Source organism: Protopterus annectens, chromosome 1.part0, assembly GCF_019279795.1.
Source record: "Protopterus annectens isolate FY-2018-M chromosome 1.part0, PAN1.0, whole genome shotgun sequence".
NCBI lineage: Eukaryota > Metazoa > Chordata > Ceratodontiformes > Protopteridae > Protopterus > Protopterus annectens.
In genome coordinates this window covers 1,387,552,858-1,387,566,020 of record NC_056725.1, presented here as the reverse complement: position 1 = coordinate 1,387,566,020, position 13,163 = coordinate 1,387,552,858, and the positions used below count along the sequence as shown (strand labels likewise).

Here is a 13,163-nt window from a genome sequence, read left to right as displayed (position 1 = left end):
ACTGAAATTTACTCAGAAACACAAAAGTCCACTGGCCTCCTCTGCTGGGTTTCTGTTTTCACATTAGGGGAGCTAGACTTAAACTGTTACTCAATGTGCAGCCATCTTGGTTCCCTCCCTAACAACCCTTGAGTAATTCGCACTACCCATTCCTTAAATTCCTTTATTTTAATAGGTAAGTAGGAATGTGACAGTGACTCATTTTTACTTCATTATCCTGCAGTTGTATCTCAGTTTTTCAGTGCATGATCTTAATTAGTTACTGGATGTGTCAAAGCTTTAAATTAAATGCCCATGTTTCCCTGAAATATATCTATCCATTCTAGCTCAGTTATTGTACCTTGGAGAGTACTATGTAAATTCTGAGTTCCTGCTACTGAATTCACATCTTCCACACCAAATATTTTTTAGGTCCCTTGATGCATTTTCTGTATTGCAAATCAAGTTTCAGTTCCATCTGTAAAAAATATTCTGAATGGATTTGAATAAATTTTTCTTCTAAATTACTGGAAACCTTCTTGTGCACCAAAGCTGAAGCTTGAATTGCTTTTTGTTGAAAATCTACAGCATTCTCTCCAGTCAGAGTTTTCCCTTCTTTTATCTTTTTTTCTGCTTCATTTCATCTCAGATTCCCCAAATTTCTTCATTGCCTGCATCCAGGCAGTATAATTAATAGCCATTGACTGAATTGTACCCAAAAAGGCAGATATACTGGTCCTGTTTTAAAAGTTTTTCACAGTGAGAGAGCTCATATTAGCATGTCCAGCTGACTGATTTTGAGTATGTTTGAGTGACCTAACCCCAACCCTGGGAGGGGAGACAAGTTACCCACATCCCCACAGGGGCCCAAGGTGACTTTGCTCTGTGAGTGTATACTACTTTATACCAGATATTGAAGCCGTGCCACCTTACTGTATATTAGTGATTTAAAACTCTGTCCCTAGGCAACCTACAGTGCTAGCCATCTTCAAAAGAGTCGTCTGTATGTGTCCTATGTCCATCCTTCCCCTTTCTCAGCCAGGTATGTGAAGTACCAAAGCTGTTAACCAAACTTGAGTTGCCTGGTCCATAGTTAGAGCCTCATCCCTCTATTCCATTGGAACTAGCTTTTATATGCAGAATTGAGAAGATAACCCTGTTTTGTCTGAAGTAGCTGCAGCTTTCTGAACAGTTATACATCATAGCTTTGTCCCAATCAGATTGAGGTAAAAAAAAAAACTTTCTCATTTATAAATTAGTCTAATTATTTTTATTTGGTGACCGTATTTTCTATGGTGTCTGTCTTTTGGGACAGTAAGAAGTTGAACTAGCAAAACAAGACTTTCTCCTGTGGTGTTTTGTGAAGACATGTAAACTAGTGTTTTAGCCATGCCATCTTTCCATCTAGTGTGTCATTGTGTTACACTGTTTAGCATCCCAGCATCTTTCAAGATCCCCCCAACTCTTTATCACAGCTACCTTCATACCCTCCTATGAAACTATAAGTATTGTTTTCGGGGGTTTGAAGCCAGTAACACCTGAAGCTGAAATGTGAGGAAATTTGATCTAATTCTCTACAAGATGCATGTGTAAGGCGGAGTCCCTGTAACTAATTCTTAGATTTATTACATGTACTCTTAACACTGTTTTATAGTTGAAGAAATAGCTAATTGCAGTATGTTTAAGGAAAGATGATTAGTGTTTTAGAAAGTTACTGTCTCTATACACATTCTGAAGAATTTTAAGTACCACAGCATAAAGTTATTGGATAGAATACCCTGTATGTCAAATGAGATGGTCAGATAAATGTACTCTTTTGTGGGGATGCAGTGTGATTGTCAGGAGGAAGCTTAGCTAACAAAATCTCATGTCAGTCCATGTACGTATGCTTTGCACCTGTCAGAATAACTGGGGGTAGAGCAGTTTTTAAAAATGATTAGTCCTACTTAAGTACAGTTCTGGCAGTAGTGCTGTGTAGAACAGTAAGACAAATTAAAATGTTAAATGCAGTTTCTGACCACCAAAGTGGGTCCTACATGCTTAATTTGGTTTCTTTGTTTATTCTGTAGTTGTTGGTCTTCATGTCTTGATAATGCCATGAAACGTCATGCAGATAAGTCGGTCAAACACTGGGTTTCTCTTTATCAGATGATTGAAAACTTCTTACAGGTGACGACGAGGAGCACAGCCAATGGTAATATTTTATAAACGAATGTCAAGTTCTAAGTGCAGGAATATTAAAACTCAAAATTCTTCTGATTTTTGTATATTTGATAAACCCTTGGTGTAAACTAACACTTGAGCTGTATTTTGACTCTAGTATTCTGTTCTGTGAGCATGTTTAACAGTTTTCTTTTTCATCTCACTTCCAAGGTTCTTTTTCACAAGTCATTTTTCTTGAGTTGTGTCTTCATCCATGTTTTCATTTTTTTGGACTGAATTTGTTTTGCATACAATTCTGCATTTTTATTTTAACACTATAATGCTGTTATACAGTATGAGATAGGGGTGTATATTGTTCTCTACAATCGTGCTGCTATAAGTATTTTGATTACAGCAAGCCCCCCACCCCCTTTTTTTTTTGCAGGGCCCACATTAGTTGCTGTTTCAAGTTAATCTTACAGGTAGTTCAACGTTTTGATATTTCAGCAATTTTTATTCAGTATTATGATTTCAGAATATCTTGTTTATAAATGCTTTTATTAACTCAGATATTACACAGTGACACTGGTGCATATACAGTTGTAAAAGAGAAAAGGCATTACAAAGATTTTTCTTTTTTATGCATTATGCATATATGATTTCTTTCTTAACAATTATTATTCAGTTTAACATGACATATACTGCTGAAATCTTGCCTTCCCTGAAATTTCACTCCTCCTCCTGAACATTATTCTACATGCATTATTGTTCACAGAGATTCCATTTATTTCTAGGTCATTTGCTCCTTCCTATTAGGTCCCACCTTCAATTGTTTTATCTCCTTTGCAATATTCAGAAATTCTGTTGTGGTTGGTTTAGTTTTTGATTTTTATTTTCTAGAAATTGCTTTCTTGGCAGCCAGCAGCATTAAACTTAGTAGGGCCTTAATATATAGTGGAAGTTCAGTTTCTATATCCCAGCTTAAAAACAATCATTTCCTTAATTACATTAATTTGCCCCCCAATAACATTTTTAACATGGTACCCTGGAGGGAACGTTTTAAAATCTACCAACTCATTGTTTCCCAAGAAACATGTTCCCAAGTACCTCACACTCTCTTCCATCACACCTCCAACAATTGCTGTCTACTTATGCAGACATGTCCATGCAAAAATCCTAAACCTTTTAGATTTTCTTGCATGTTTGAGAGCCTTATAAGTATCCTTGTATAGTTTTATATTGCCTTTCCATTTTCATTGTCCAGTCTTTTCTAACCTCTTTTGATTGATTTTTATTGATATACATTATTTTATTTGCCCTACTTGAGTATCCATTTATTTTAACCGCAGCTTAATTTCTAGACTTTAATAACAGCTCAGCCAGGGCACTCACCTGTCTTTTCTCTTTGCCTGTACACTAATCAGTCACTGGTAGGAAAGGCAGTATCCAGCCTGCAGTCCAAACTCCTGCTTTGGCTTCATCCCACTGTGCCCTCCCCCCCCCCCCCCATTCTCCCAATACCTTAGTTCCTTTGCTAATTTTCTTCTCTATGTTCCATCTCTGTTGCTTATTTTTTATATCTCTTACTGCAGTTATCTGTATTGGTTATCTTTTCTCTATTCCCATGTTTGCTTAGTTCTCAAAAATGCTTTCTGCTACTTTGGCAATACGATATTCTGTGTTTTTTTTTTTTTTATTGTTCTCCTTGTACAAAATCCTACACACCTTTTGTCAACCTCCACCACATTTCAGAATATTTTTTCTGCACTTTTTGTAGTTTTGTATTATGTAGGAGTCTTAAAACTGTGTAGCTCTAAAGTATGCCTTCAGATGTGATAATCCTAAACCACTTTGTGTGGAAGTAACAGCTTGTCCCACTTAACTCTTGTGCCCCCCTAAATATTCCTTCAGTTCTTAATTGTGATCCACATCTTCTACTGTGTTGATAAAATGTCTGATGTACATATAACATTAAAAAAGAGACGTTTTTATTTCTTGTAACTTACTATCCTTATCCATAATCAAGACCTTCCATCATCTCAGTTTTTGTATGTTCTTTACATATCTTAAGATGCCTTAATAGAATCCCTTTTAATCCAAATACCTAAATACTTCATCTTGTTATGTCCCCATAAGTAAGGGTTTTGCTGAAACAATTTATGCGTGACACCATAGTTTACCGCTGTAGCCATTGTTTTATCTTCATTTATTTTTATATTCCAAAAAAAAACTGAAACTGTCTCATAATGTCCTACAACACTGAAATATCTTATTCTGGATTTATCAAGAACAAAATAATGTCTGCAAATAAGGCTAATTCTCTAGTACCATACCAGTTATACCCTTGAATTTGTGAGTCTCTTAATTTCTTTACCAGTGATCTAATTGCAAGACAAATAGTAAAGATGAAAGAGGGCAACCTTGCCTGGTTCCTCTGTTTAAACACAGCTTGTCAGAGAGGAACCCTCTCACTTTGATTCTTGTCTCAGTAAGAACAGACGTTGATATTTCCCTACTTATAAAATCCCAGATAACTCTGTAGAATGCCTTATCTGTATCAAGACCCACCAGCAATAGTGGGATGATCTTTCACTCTTCTGCATCATTGTTGTTCTATTAATGTCACATGATTGCCTCCCCTCCAAAAAACATTGATCCATATTTGTCAATTTTGTCAACCTCTTTTCCATTCTTTTAGCAAATATAGACACTCAAATCTGAAAGTGGCGAATATGAAGTTGGGTTTAAGGGTCTTTGTCCTCTTTGAGTAGTACAGTCAACATAGCTTTCTTCAAGATGCTGGCACTGTCCCTCATTTTCATATATTGTTAAACAATACCTTCAAGATCTTGGTCACTTTTTTTCTCCTAACTTCCAAATTTCTACAGGAATACAGACAGTTTTTGGAGACTTTCCTGTTTGATTGTACATCACCGTTATGTCTTCCTTTCCCAGCTTAGCAATTAATTCCTGATCCTCATCTTCCTCTATCCTTGGCATATTTAAGTCTTCATAAATATTTCCATTTACAGCTCAGATCTCCTAAAGTTAATGCAAAACGCATTTACTGCCATTGAATCCTGGCTTACCGAGGCACAACTGTTACTGAATTCCCAAAAATCCAAACTTTTACTCTTCCTGTCCAAACCCCTTCTAAACTTTAAAATTTTCTCACAAAACAGTACAGAAATTGAAATTGTAAAGAACACTGAACTACTTGGCATCACTATTGATGATGAACTTAAGTTTGAAAATCACATAGCACAATCAAAAAGACTCATTTTAAGCTTGGCAAAGCTCTGTAGGCACAAACTCTACTTGGACAAAGTCACCAAATTAGCACTAGCAAACAGTCTACTTCTCCTTTTTATGTATGGTAGCCCCATCTTTACTAACCTACATGCCTCTTTTGAACAAATTACAGTCATGCTACTATAAGATATCTAAGTTTGTCTCCAATATGCCAACTCACACAGATCACTGCATGGCCATAAAATCTATAAACTGGCTTGATTTCCCCCACTACCTACAATATACCCAGCTTACTGTTACCCACAAATTGCTTTATAACCCTAATTGCTGCCCATCTCTTCAAACAATAATACAAACTTACACCCTAAATTGTAACCTTAGGCCTTCCAAAAAACAACTAACTGTAACTAAACCCAACAAAAGAGATGGACATCGCCTTTATTCCCATGCAGTTGCTAAACTATTGGAATGCCCTCCCTCACTGTATCACTCAGCTAGACTCAAAATAACATTAAAAACAGGACTGAAGAGACTATACCTCAATAACCAAGTATGTTCTGTACCATCATGAGTAAACCACCTTAACTTATCTTTTGCTGCTTTACCCTAGCAATTTCCTTTTTTACCTCTTAGAACTCAGTCTTTTTCGTTTCTGTAAACATCTGTTTTCCCTCTATTACTGTTTAACTTTACTCTCCATAAAATATTTCATGTAATGTTCGTACGTAATTGTTTTAGACCAAGGCATACTGATTAAAAAGTTGTACTTGGTGCATATCAGCCTTATTTCTATGTTTTCTTCATTTGTGAGACTGCTACAATTAATGTCAGATCTGAAATTTCAGAATGTCTAATTGTTGGAGCTTTTTATTTTTTACATTTTCTTTTGTAACACTGATACAATTTGTAATGTGTAAATGGAAATTTAATATGGTCTGTAATTTTTGGAGCTTTTCTCCCCGGGCCTCCACTGAAAATGGGAATTTTGGCTCAGTGGACTCTCCCAGTCAACAAATGTCAACAAATGTCAATAAATAAATATTTCCATTTATATCTTTTCTTTGTTTCCCTGTTCCTCTGCTTTGTACAAATTCTCATAGAATTTCCAAAATGTCTTTAATACCTCCCCAGGGTCTGCAGGTATTTTTATAGTCAGACTTCCTAAATTTGACAACACCCTTATGTTCTGTTGCCTAAGTATTTCTGCTAATATTTTTGGTGTTACTGAGATGTTAAAACTACTTTCACTACAACAGCCTTTCTAAACTTGTGGATATTATCCAAATACTCTTATGTTTTTCCTTTAGCACTCAACAATCCCACCTGTTCTTATTCTGTAAGATTCCCCTTCATCTGCAATCTTTTAACCTTTGATAATTCCTACTATATTTATCCCCCTCATAGCTTTCTTTTTTCTTTCTCATTTCTGCCATATTTTAAAATGCCTTTTTCATTTTATCTTATGGGTCAAATATCCATTCTGAAGAAATTTGAATCTTCAGTATATCAATTTTTATCACAGTGTCAACACAAGTCAGGGGTGCAAATGTAGCACATACTCCCAAGGACATTAGTGTTACTGTAACAAGTTGATGCTTTAAAAGAGGAAACACATGTTTTCACCCCCTCCCATATAACTCTAGGAGTTTAAATCCAAGGTCAGTCAATTTTGGGGTGTGATAACACTCCCTTACCCTGAAGTTCAGCATCTTTACAGCCAGTATTGCCTAGGACTTAAATGTTAAAAGGGTTTACTATCAAATGACTGAAAATTAAAAGACTGAATCCCAAAAAGACTGAAAATTCAAAATATTGAATACATTTTTAATGCAAGGGACAAGCCCCCTGATCCCCTCAACACTGATGGCCTGAAAGGGTTTGGTGTCAGGCTGTCAAGTTCCTGACAATACAGGAAATTTTCCTACATCTGTTCACTGATGAGGTGTCCCTCATGGTTAAGTCAGCATCTAACTCCATCTTATTACCTGCATTCTTTCATCGACCTTCTGACTCCATTGAACATTCCAGCAGGAGTTTCAAAAGTGCTAAAGGCCTTTTAGGAATCCTTCCAGCCTTCCATGAGACAGACATAGGCAGATGAAAAGAGGTTCTCCAGTGTGATTCACATGCTTTCCTGAAGCTTAATTAGCCTAAACATTATTTAATTTATTTATTGACATTTGTTTCTACTGTGGTGGTGGCTCAGAGCATCTTCTGTGACACAACAACAACATTTATTGACATTTGTTTACCGGGAAAGTCCACTGGGCCAAGCAGAACCTGTTTTCAGTGGAGGCCCAGAGAGAAAAGCTCCACAAAAAACATTTGAAAAATACAAAGCACCACAGAAAACATTTAAAGTGTACAAAGCACAGAGGGAAATGTTATGATAAAGTAGCACATATAGAATATATAAAACAGCTAGATAACTGATTAAAATATAGTACAACTACTGATTGTCATTGTAGTTTGGGTAAATATCAAATGCATAGCAATCATAGGAGGGAAAGAAACTTAAAAATACAATGAACATTGATAGCAGCCTTGTTACAGGAGTTATAGTATACAAGAGGAAAAGTGGGAAGATGTAAGAAAGCACTGGTAAGAATTTGATAAATATTAGAGTAAATGTGAAGGGTGAAAGTAAATAATGAATTGCAGATGGAGGACAGGAGCGAAAGATGCTAATAGTAAAGGGGTGAGCAACAGAGAGGGAGTGTAGTGAGGTAGTGTATTTGAGATGGAAAAGAGAAGAATGCGAGTTGAAATAGGTTATGAGAATAATAGGAAGGCACTAAGAACTAAGTTATGGAAGGAGGAGGCTTGGTGCAGTTATAAATCCAATTAGAGTGGAGGAAGTGCGTAGAGCTACTTTGAAGGAAATAGTGCATTGAGCGGTGCAAATGACTAGAGGAAGGCTATTCCAGGTTTTAGCTATAACCCAGGAGTACAGTAGTTGACCACCAGGTAGTTTTGGTTTCTGAATTTGGAGGAGATGCTGGTTGATGTTGCTTAGTTTACCCAGTTGATATGAGCTCAGGTATTTCAAGGTCATTATGCCAGGATTTATATTTCTCACATTAATGAGCCTTTGTAGGTTAAGATAGAGAGCTGGGACCAGATCACTAATTTGCTTAGTGTGTGTGGTACCTACACCCCACTTTGAAGAACCCCTCACTTCCACAGGACCTAAACTACTTGGTTGGCAGGGTTTTCTTTTCTCCACTTAAGCTGCCTGTTGGTTTGGCAATTTTGAGCTTTGTCTTTGTTTTTTTGGCAGCTGTCACATGCACTTTTTAAGTCTTGATGCAGCAGACCTTTTGTGTGTAGGGAACCATATTTGGCCTTTTGTAATGTGATTAGATATTCCTTAGTGCAAACCTACATTTTCCACTTCTGAAAGTAGTTTCTGAGTTGCCCCGATCAAAAAACATTTACCTCCTCATTTTCTTTGTCAGAGCAGATACCAGAGAAAAGAGACGCCTTCACACTTTAGATATGCACCATCAGTGCAGGCTTTCACATAAAGCCGGTTAATGAGTTGAGGAAAACCTTTTCACCAAAAAGAGAGCGGCTACAAATCAATCACCAGTTGTATTGTGATAGCTAATCACCTTTTGGAAAATGCTGTGGTCAAAGGCCACTGCACTAAAGAAAATGTACTTTTTTATTTGCAATGAATTTACTGGCTTTCGTTTGTCATCAGGTTGCTTTAATTGGCACCCACTTATATGAACCATTGTGTCTGTTTTTCTCTGTAAACTTATTCAGAAGTTGCCCATCCTTTCAGTAGGTCATGCTAGGTGTTAGTTAAGGGGATGCAGGATGTCTTGCCCCCTATAGTTAAGGGGATGCAGGATGTCTTGCCCCCTACATTGCCCAGTGTGTTAGATTTGAGCCATTTGATATGATGAGCTTTTCTGATCAGAATTAATTTTAAATGAACTGTTGACTTGCATAATAATCTGCCTAGGAAGTGGTCTTTTTCAGGCAATTAAGATAGCGTCCCTCCAACTTCACTGATATGTACGTCTGTATGTCACCTTTATGCCGTACCCAGTGAGCAGGGAACATGCGTGTGGTGTATGATGTCCTTAAAATTCTAAGGCTTCGGTATACAGGCCGGACATTGGGCTACCCTAGTCAGGAAATCCCTTTAATAAAGAATACTGCAACAGTGAAGAGAAAGACACATACTGTTATGGTAAGATTTTACACAACTGTACTTTCTGGTAGGTTCTTTGTCACATCTTCCACCTAGAATGCCAGAGCATCAGCATTTTGTTTGTTCATCAGTTGTGGATAATATTGCCATAATTTATTCCATGTGAAGTGATCTGAGTGGACTCGCTTATTTTGGTGCTAGTATGATGAGATGGGTTGCTTTCATTTGATTGTCAGTTCACTTTATCGACAGAGAAAGGATGGTTCATTAAATTGATAACTCATTTGATTGACCATGATTGACATTACATTTGATTGACCTTTATTCCATTAAAAAAGTATGAAATGGTATAGAAAATGAATGTTTGTATGGTTTTGGAGGATAGGAATTAAAATGCAAATTAGCCGTGATCAGTAGCATGATAATTCCCTTTGTTATGTTGTTCCACTGTGTCTGGAAGTTTAATTATGTGTTTCAGCAATGATTTAGTGTGTAAAGAGCATTCTGTTTTCTCTTTGCTTGTATAACTGTGGAGTTGGTTTATTTATGTTAGGGGGAATGCAGGGGGGAATTCCCTTTTGCAGAAAAGCTTTTGCAGGTATATTTAGTGTGTATGATGTTGTCAATGAAATTGAGTGTCAATGAAATGAAGCATATTTCCTTGTTGATTAAGTGAAATGGTGATGTAGTTAAATATAATTGATGACATATTTCTTTCAAATGGTTACTTTGTGTGGTCTGGACAGATAACCCTGATGGGAAGCAAATGGTTTTGGCAGAAACAAAACTTTGCAAGGACAGCAAGTACAGAGGTCTAAACCAAATGGCAAAACGGCAAACAGACCGGCAGAAACGTGAGAGAGGAAATTTGACTTTATTACAAAGTCAGATAATAGTCTACAGACCGGTTTAGGCTAAAAGCCTTTTTCAGTGTTTAACCCAGACTGTGATGCACAAACCCCTATTTATAGGAAAATACAAACCCACACAAATTAATCAACCAATCAGAAAATCCTATTATAAATGTTTATTTAGGCCAGGTGGGATTGTGAAACTGGGTGGTCTTTTTCCATAACATCATATCAGCCACAAAATTAGACACTGGTTGGATTATGTGTACACTTGATGTTACATCGCTTTATGCCAGCATTCCACCTTGGGTGGGTCTCAATGCATTGGAATACTGGTTATGGGAGATTCCACTATATAGTCCAGGGTTCAACACGTTCCTTCTCTGTTTGGCCAAATACGTACTCACTAAGAATGTTTTTTATTTTAATGGTACTTATCTACAACTCAAAGGTATGGCTATGGGTGCTTCTTTTTGTGGCAATTTATGCCGACCTTTTTATGGCATATTTGGAACAAATTATTATATATGACAACAGTTATAATATATTTTTAATGAAATAGATATTTGAAGGAGATTTTTGGATGATTGTTAGTTGGTCTGGAAATCAGATGTCCAATATCTACAAGAATTTGTTGAAAATTTCAACGAAAATAAGTTTGAGTATTCAGTTTACTGTGAATTTTGACATGAAATCCATCTCTTTTCTTGATGTCCTTGTAAACAGACAACTGAATGGTACACCTCTTGCATCATTATACCGTAAATCCTTTCATGCCAGTACTATAGTGCATGCCTCCAGCTGTCATCCAAAACATATTATTCGAAACATCCCTAAGTCCCAATAAATGAGGATTCGGAGAATGTGTTCCACAGATGAGGATTTTCAACTTCAGGACAAGGAATTAACATCTAGGTTCTGTTAACGTGGCTACACAAAATCAGATTTGGTTCAGACTAGGAATCCGGTTAAGATGTTACATAGGACTGACGTGTTGAGATATCAAAATTATGAAAAGAATTTGGATCATCCTGTTAGGTTCATAACAAGTTATGGGCGAAATACCTTCAGCTTTATGGACCTGGTGCAACATCATTGGGACATTTTATTAGCTGATGAATGATTGAGTCTCCTTTTAGATGACAAATGCAATTTTTCTTTAAGGAAAGGCAAAACATTGGGTGGCTATTTCAATCATTACAAACGGAAAATGCCACTTTTAAATTTTACTCCGGGTACATTAAATAATAAGCTTGTTGGACGTTTCCCTTGTGGTCACTGTTCATTTTGCAAACACATATTTCAAACTAAAGAATTTACTACCAAAAACACACCACATCTATTTAATATCAATATATTTGCGAATTGTAGTACAGATTGGGTAATTTATTTAGCTGTATGTATGTGTTCAGCATTTTATGTAGGTCAAACTTCCAGACCTATTAAATTATGCACATCTGAACACTTTAGTAATATTAGGAACAAAAGTCTTACTACTACACTATATAAGCACACTATCAAACATCCATCTGCTCAATTTCATTTTATTATTATTGACAGGATATGTGGTAACAGAAATTGCAAAGCTGGTTGGTGCAATATTTTAAATAAAAAGGAGAAAGCCTGGATTGTGAGACTGTGGGTGGTCTTTTTCCATCTGACCTAAACAAACATTTTATAATAGGGTTTTTTGATTGGTTGATTAATGTGTGGGTTTGTATTTTCCTATAAATAGGGGTTTGTGTATCACAGTCTGTGTTAAACATTGAAAAAGGCTTTTAGCCGAAACCGGTCTGTAGACTGTTATCTGACTTGTAATAAAGTCAAATTTCCTCTCACATTTGTGCTGGTCTGTTTGTTTGCTGTTAAGCAAATGGTCTTTGTCATATTTATATATATAAACCATTCTGACTCTTGATCTGATATGCCGTATCACCATTCTGTGAGGTACGTATTAGTCCTCTCTGTCTAGTTATGGTCACTCACACACCTGCTGTTTGACCATGTATTTCTGTTCTTTGGGGCTAGGATTGGATTAGTTGCTGTTAAAGGTAGTATAACCACAGCAACCACTTTATTTGGTTATTGTGCTGATGACAAAATGTACAGCATCATTTAATCTTCTAATTTTTGAGTCACCTGGATATGGCATGTGTAATTGGTCTAATGTCTGTTCTGTATGCACCCATTTAATATGTGCTTTTTTCTTGAGTTAGTATGGTTCACTTACTGTTTGCTAGTTGTAGTATCTGTTCACTAACTGATGATGTTGAAAAATGCTGGTTTATTTTCATTAGTTTAAGATTGTGTTTGCTTTCTACTGTCCTGGTTTAACAGGTGTGAAGTTGGTTGTGTGTGTGTGTTGCATTTTGAAAGGCAAAAACATTTATCTGTCTTACAGGAGTTCATAGTTTTTATAGTTTTCTGTAACATTTTGCATAAGTCGGTTGTCTAGTTCATTCGTGACTGAGGTGTTGGAAGACTGTTCAATTCTCTTTTGTTAAATAAACACTTCAAACTCTTTGGACCTTAATTATGTGCATTTGCCACTAACAGGCTATAAAGGCAGTTTATTGCAGACACTGCTTCTAGCACATGTACCTTTTTCAGGAGATCCTTGCTTTAGTAGAAAAATATGCAACTGCAGATGGTAGGTGTGAAGAGTTTTTGTTAAGTATTTGATACTGTGTTGTCATAGATGCTGAGGTTTGTTTTTGGTCAATGGAAATGGCAAAGATGATTTTTTATTTTTGTTTTGCACCTTTTAACTTTTC

At 36.4% G+C, this 13,163-nt stretch overlaps 1 protein-coding gene across 1 annotated transcript in view; it reads left to right on the top strand.

Moving 5' to 3' along the window:
* Positions 1-13,163, top strand: part of MDN1 (midasin AAA ATPase 1) — a 3,484,183-nt gene that overhangs the window by 2,500,384 nt on the left and 970,636 nt on the right. Inside the window, exon 69 of the mRNA XM_044071809.1 lies at positions 2,049-2,173. Within this exon, the coding sequence (XP_043927744.1) occupies positions 2,049-2,173 (125 nt within the window). The remainder of the gene's footprint in view (positions 1-2,048; positions 2,174-13,163) is intronic.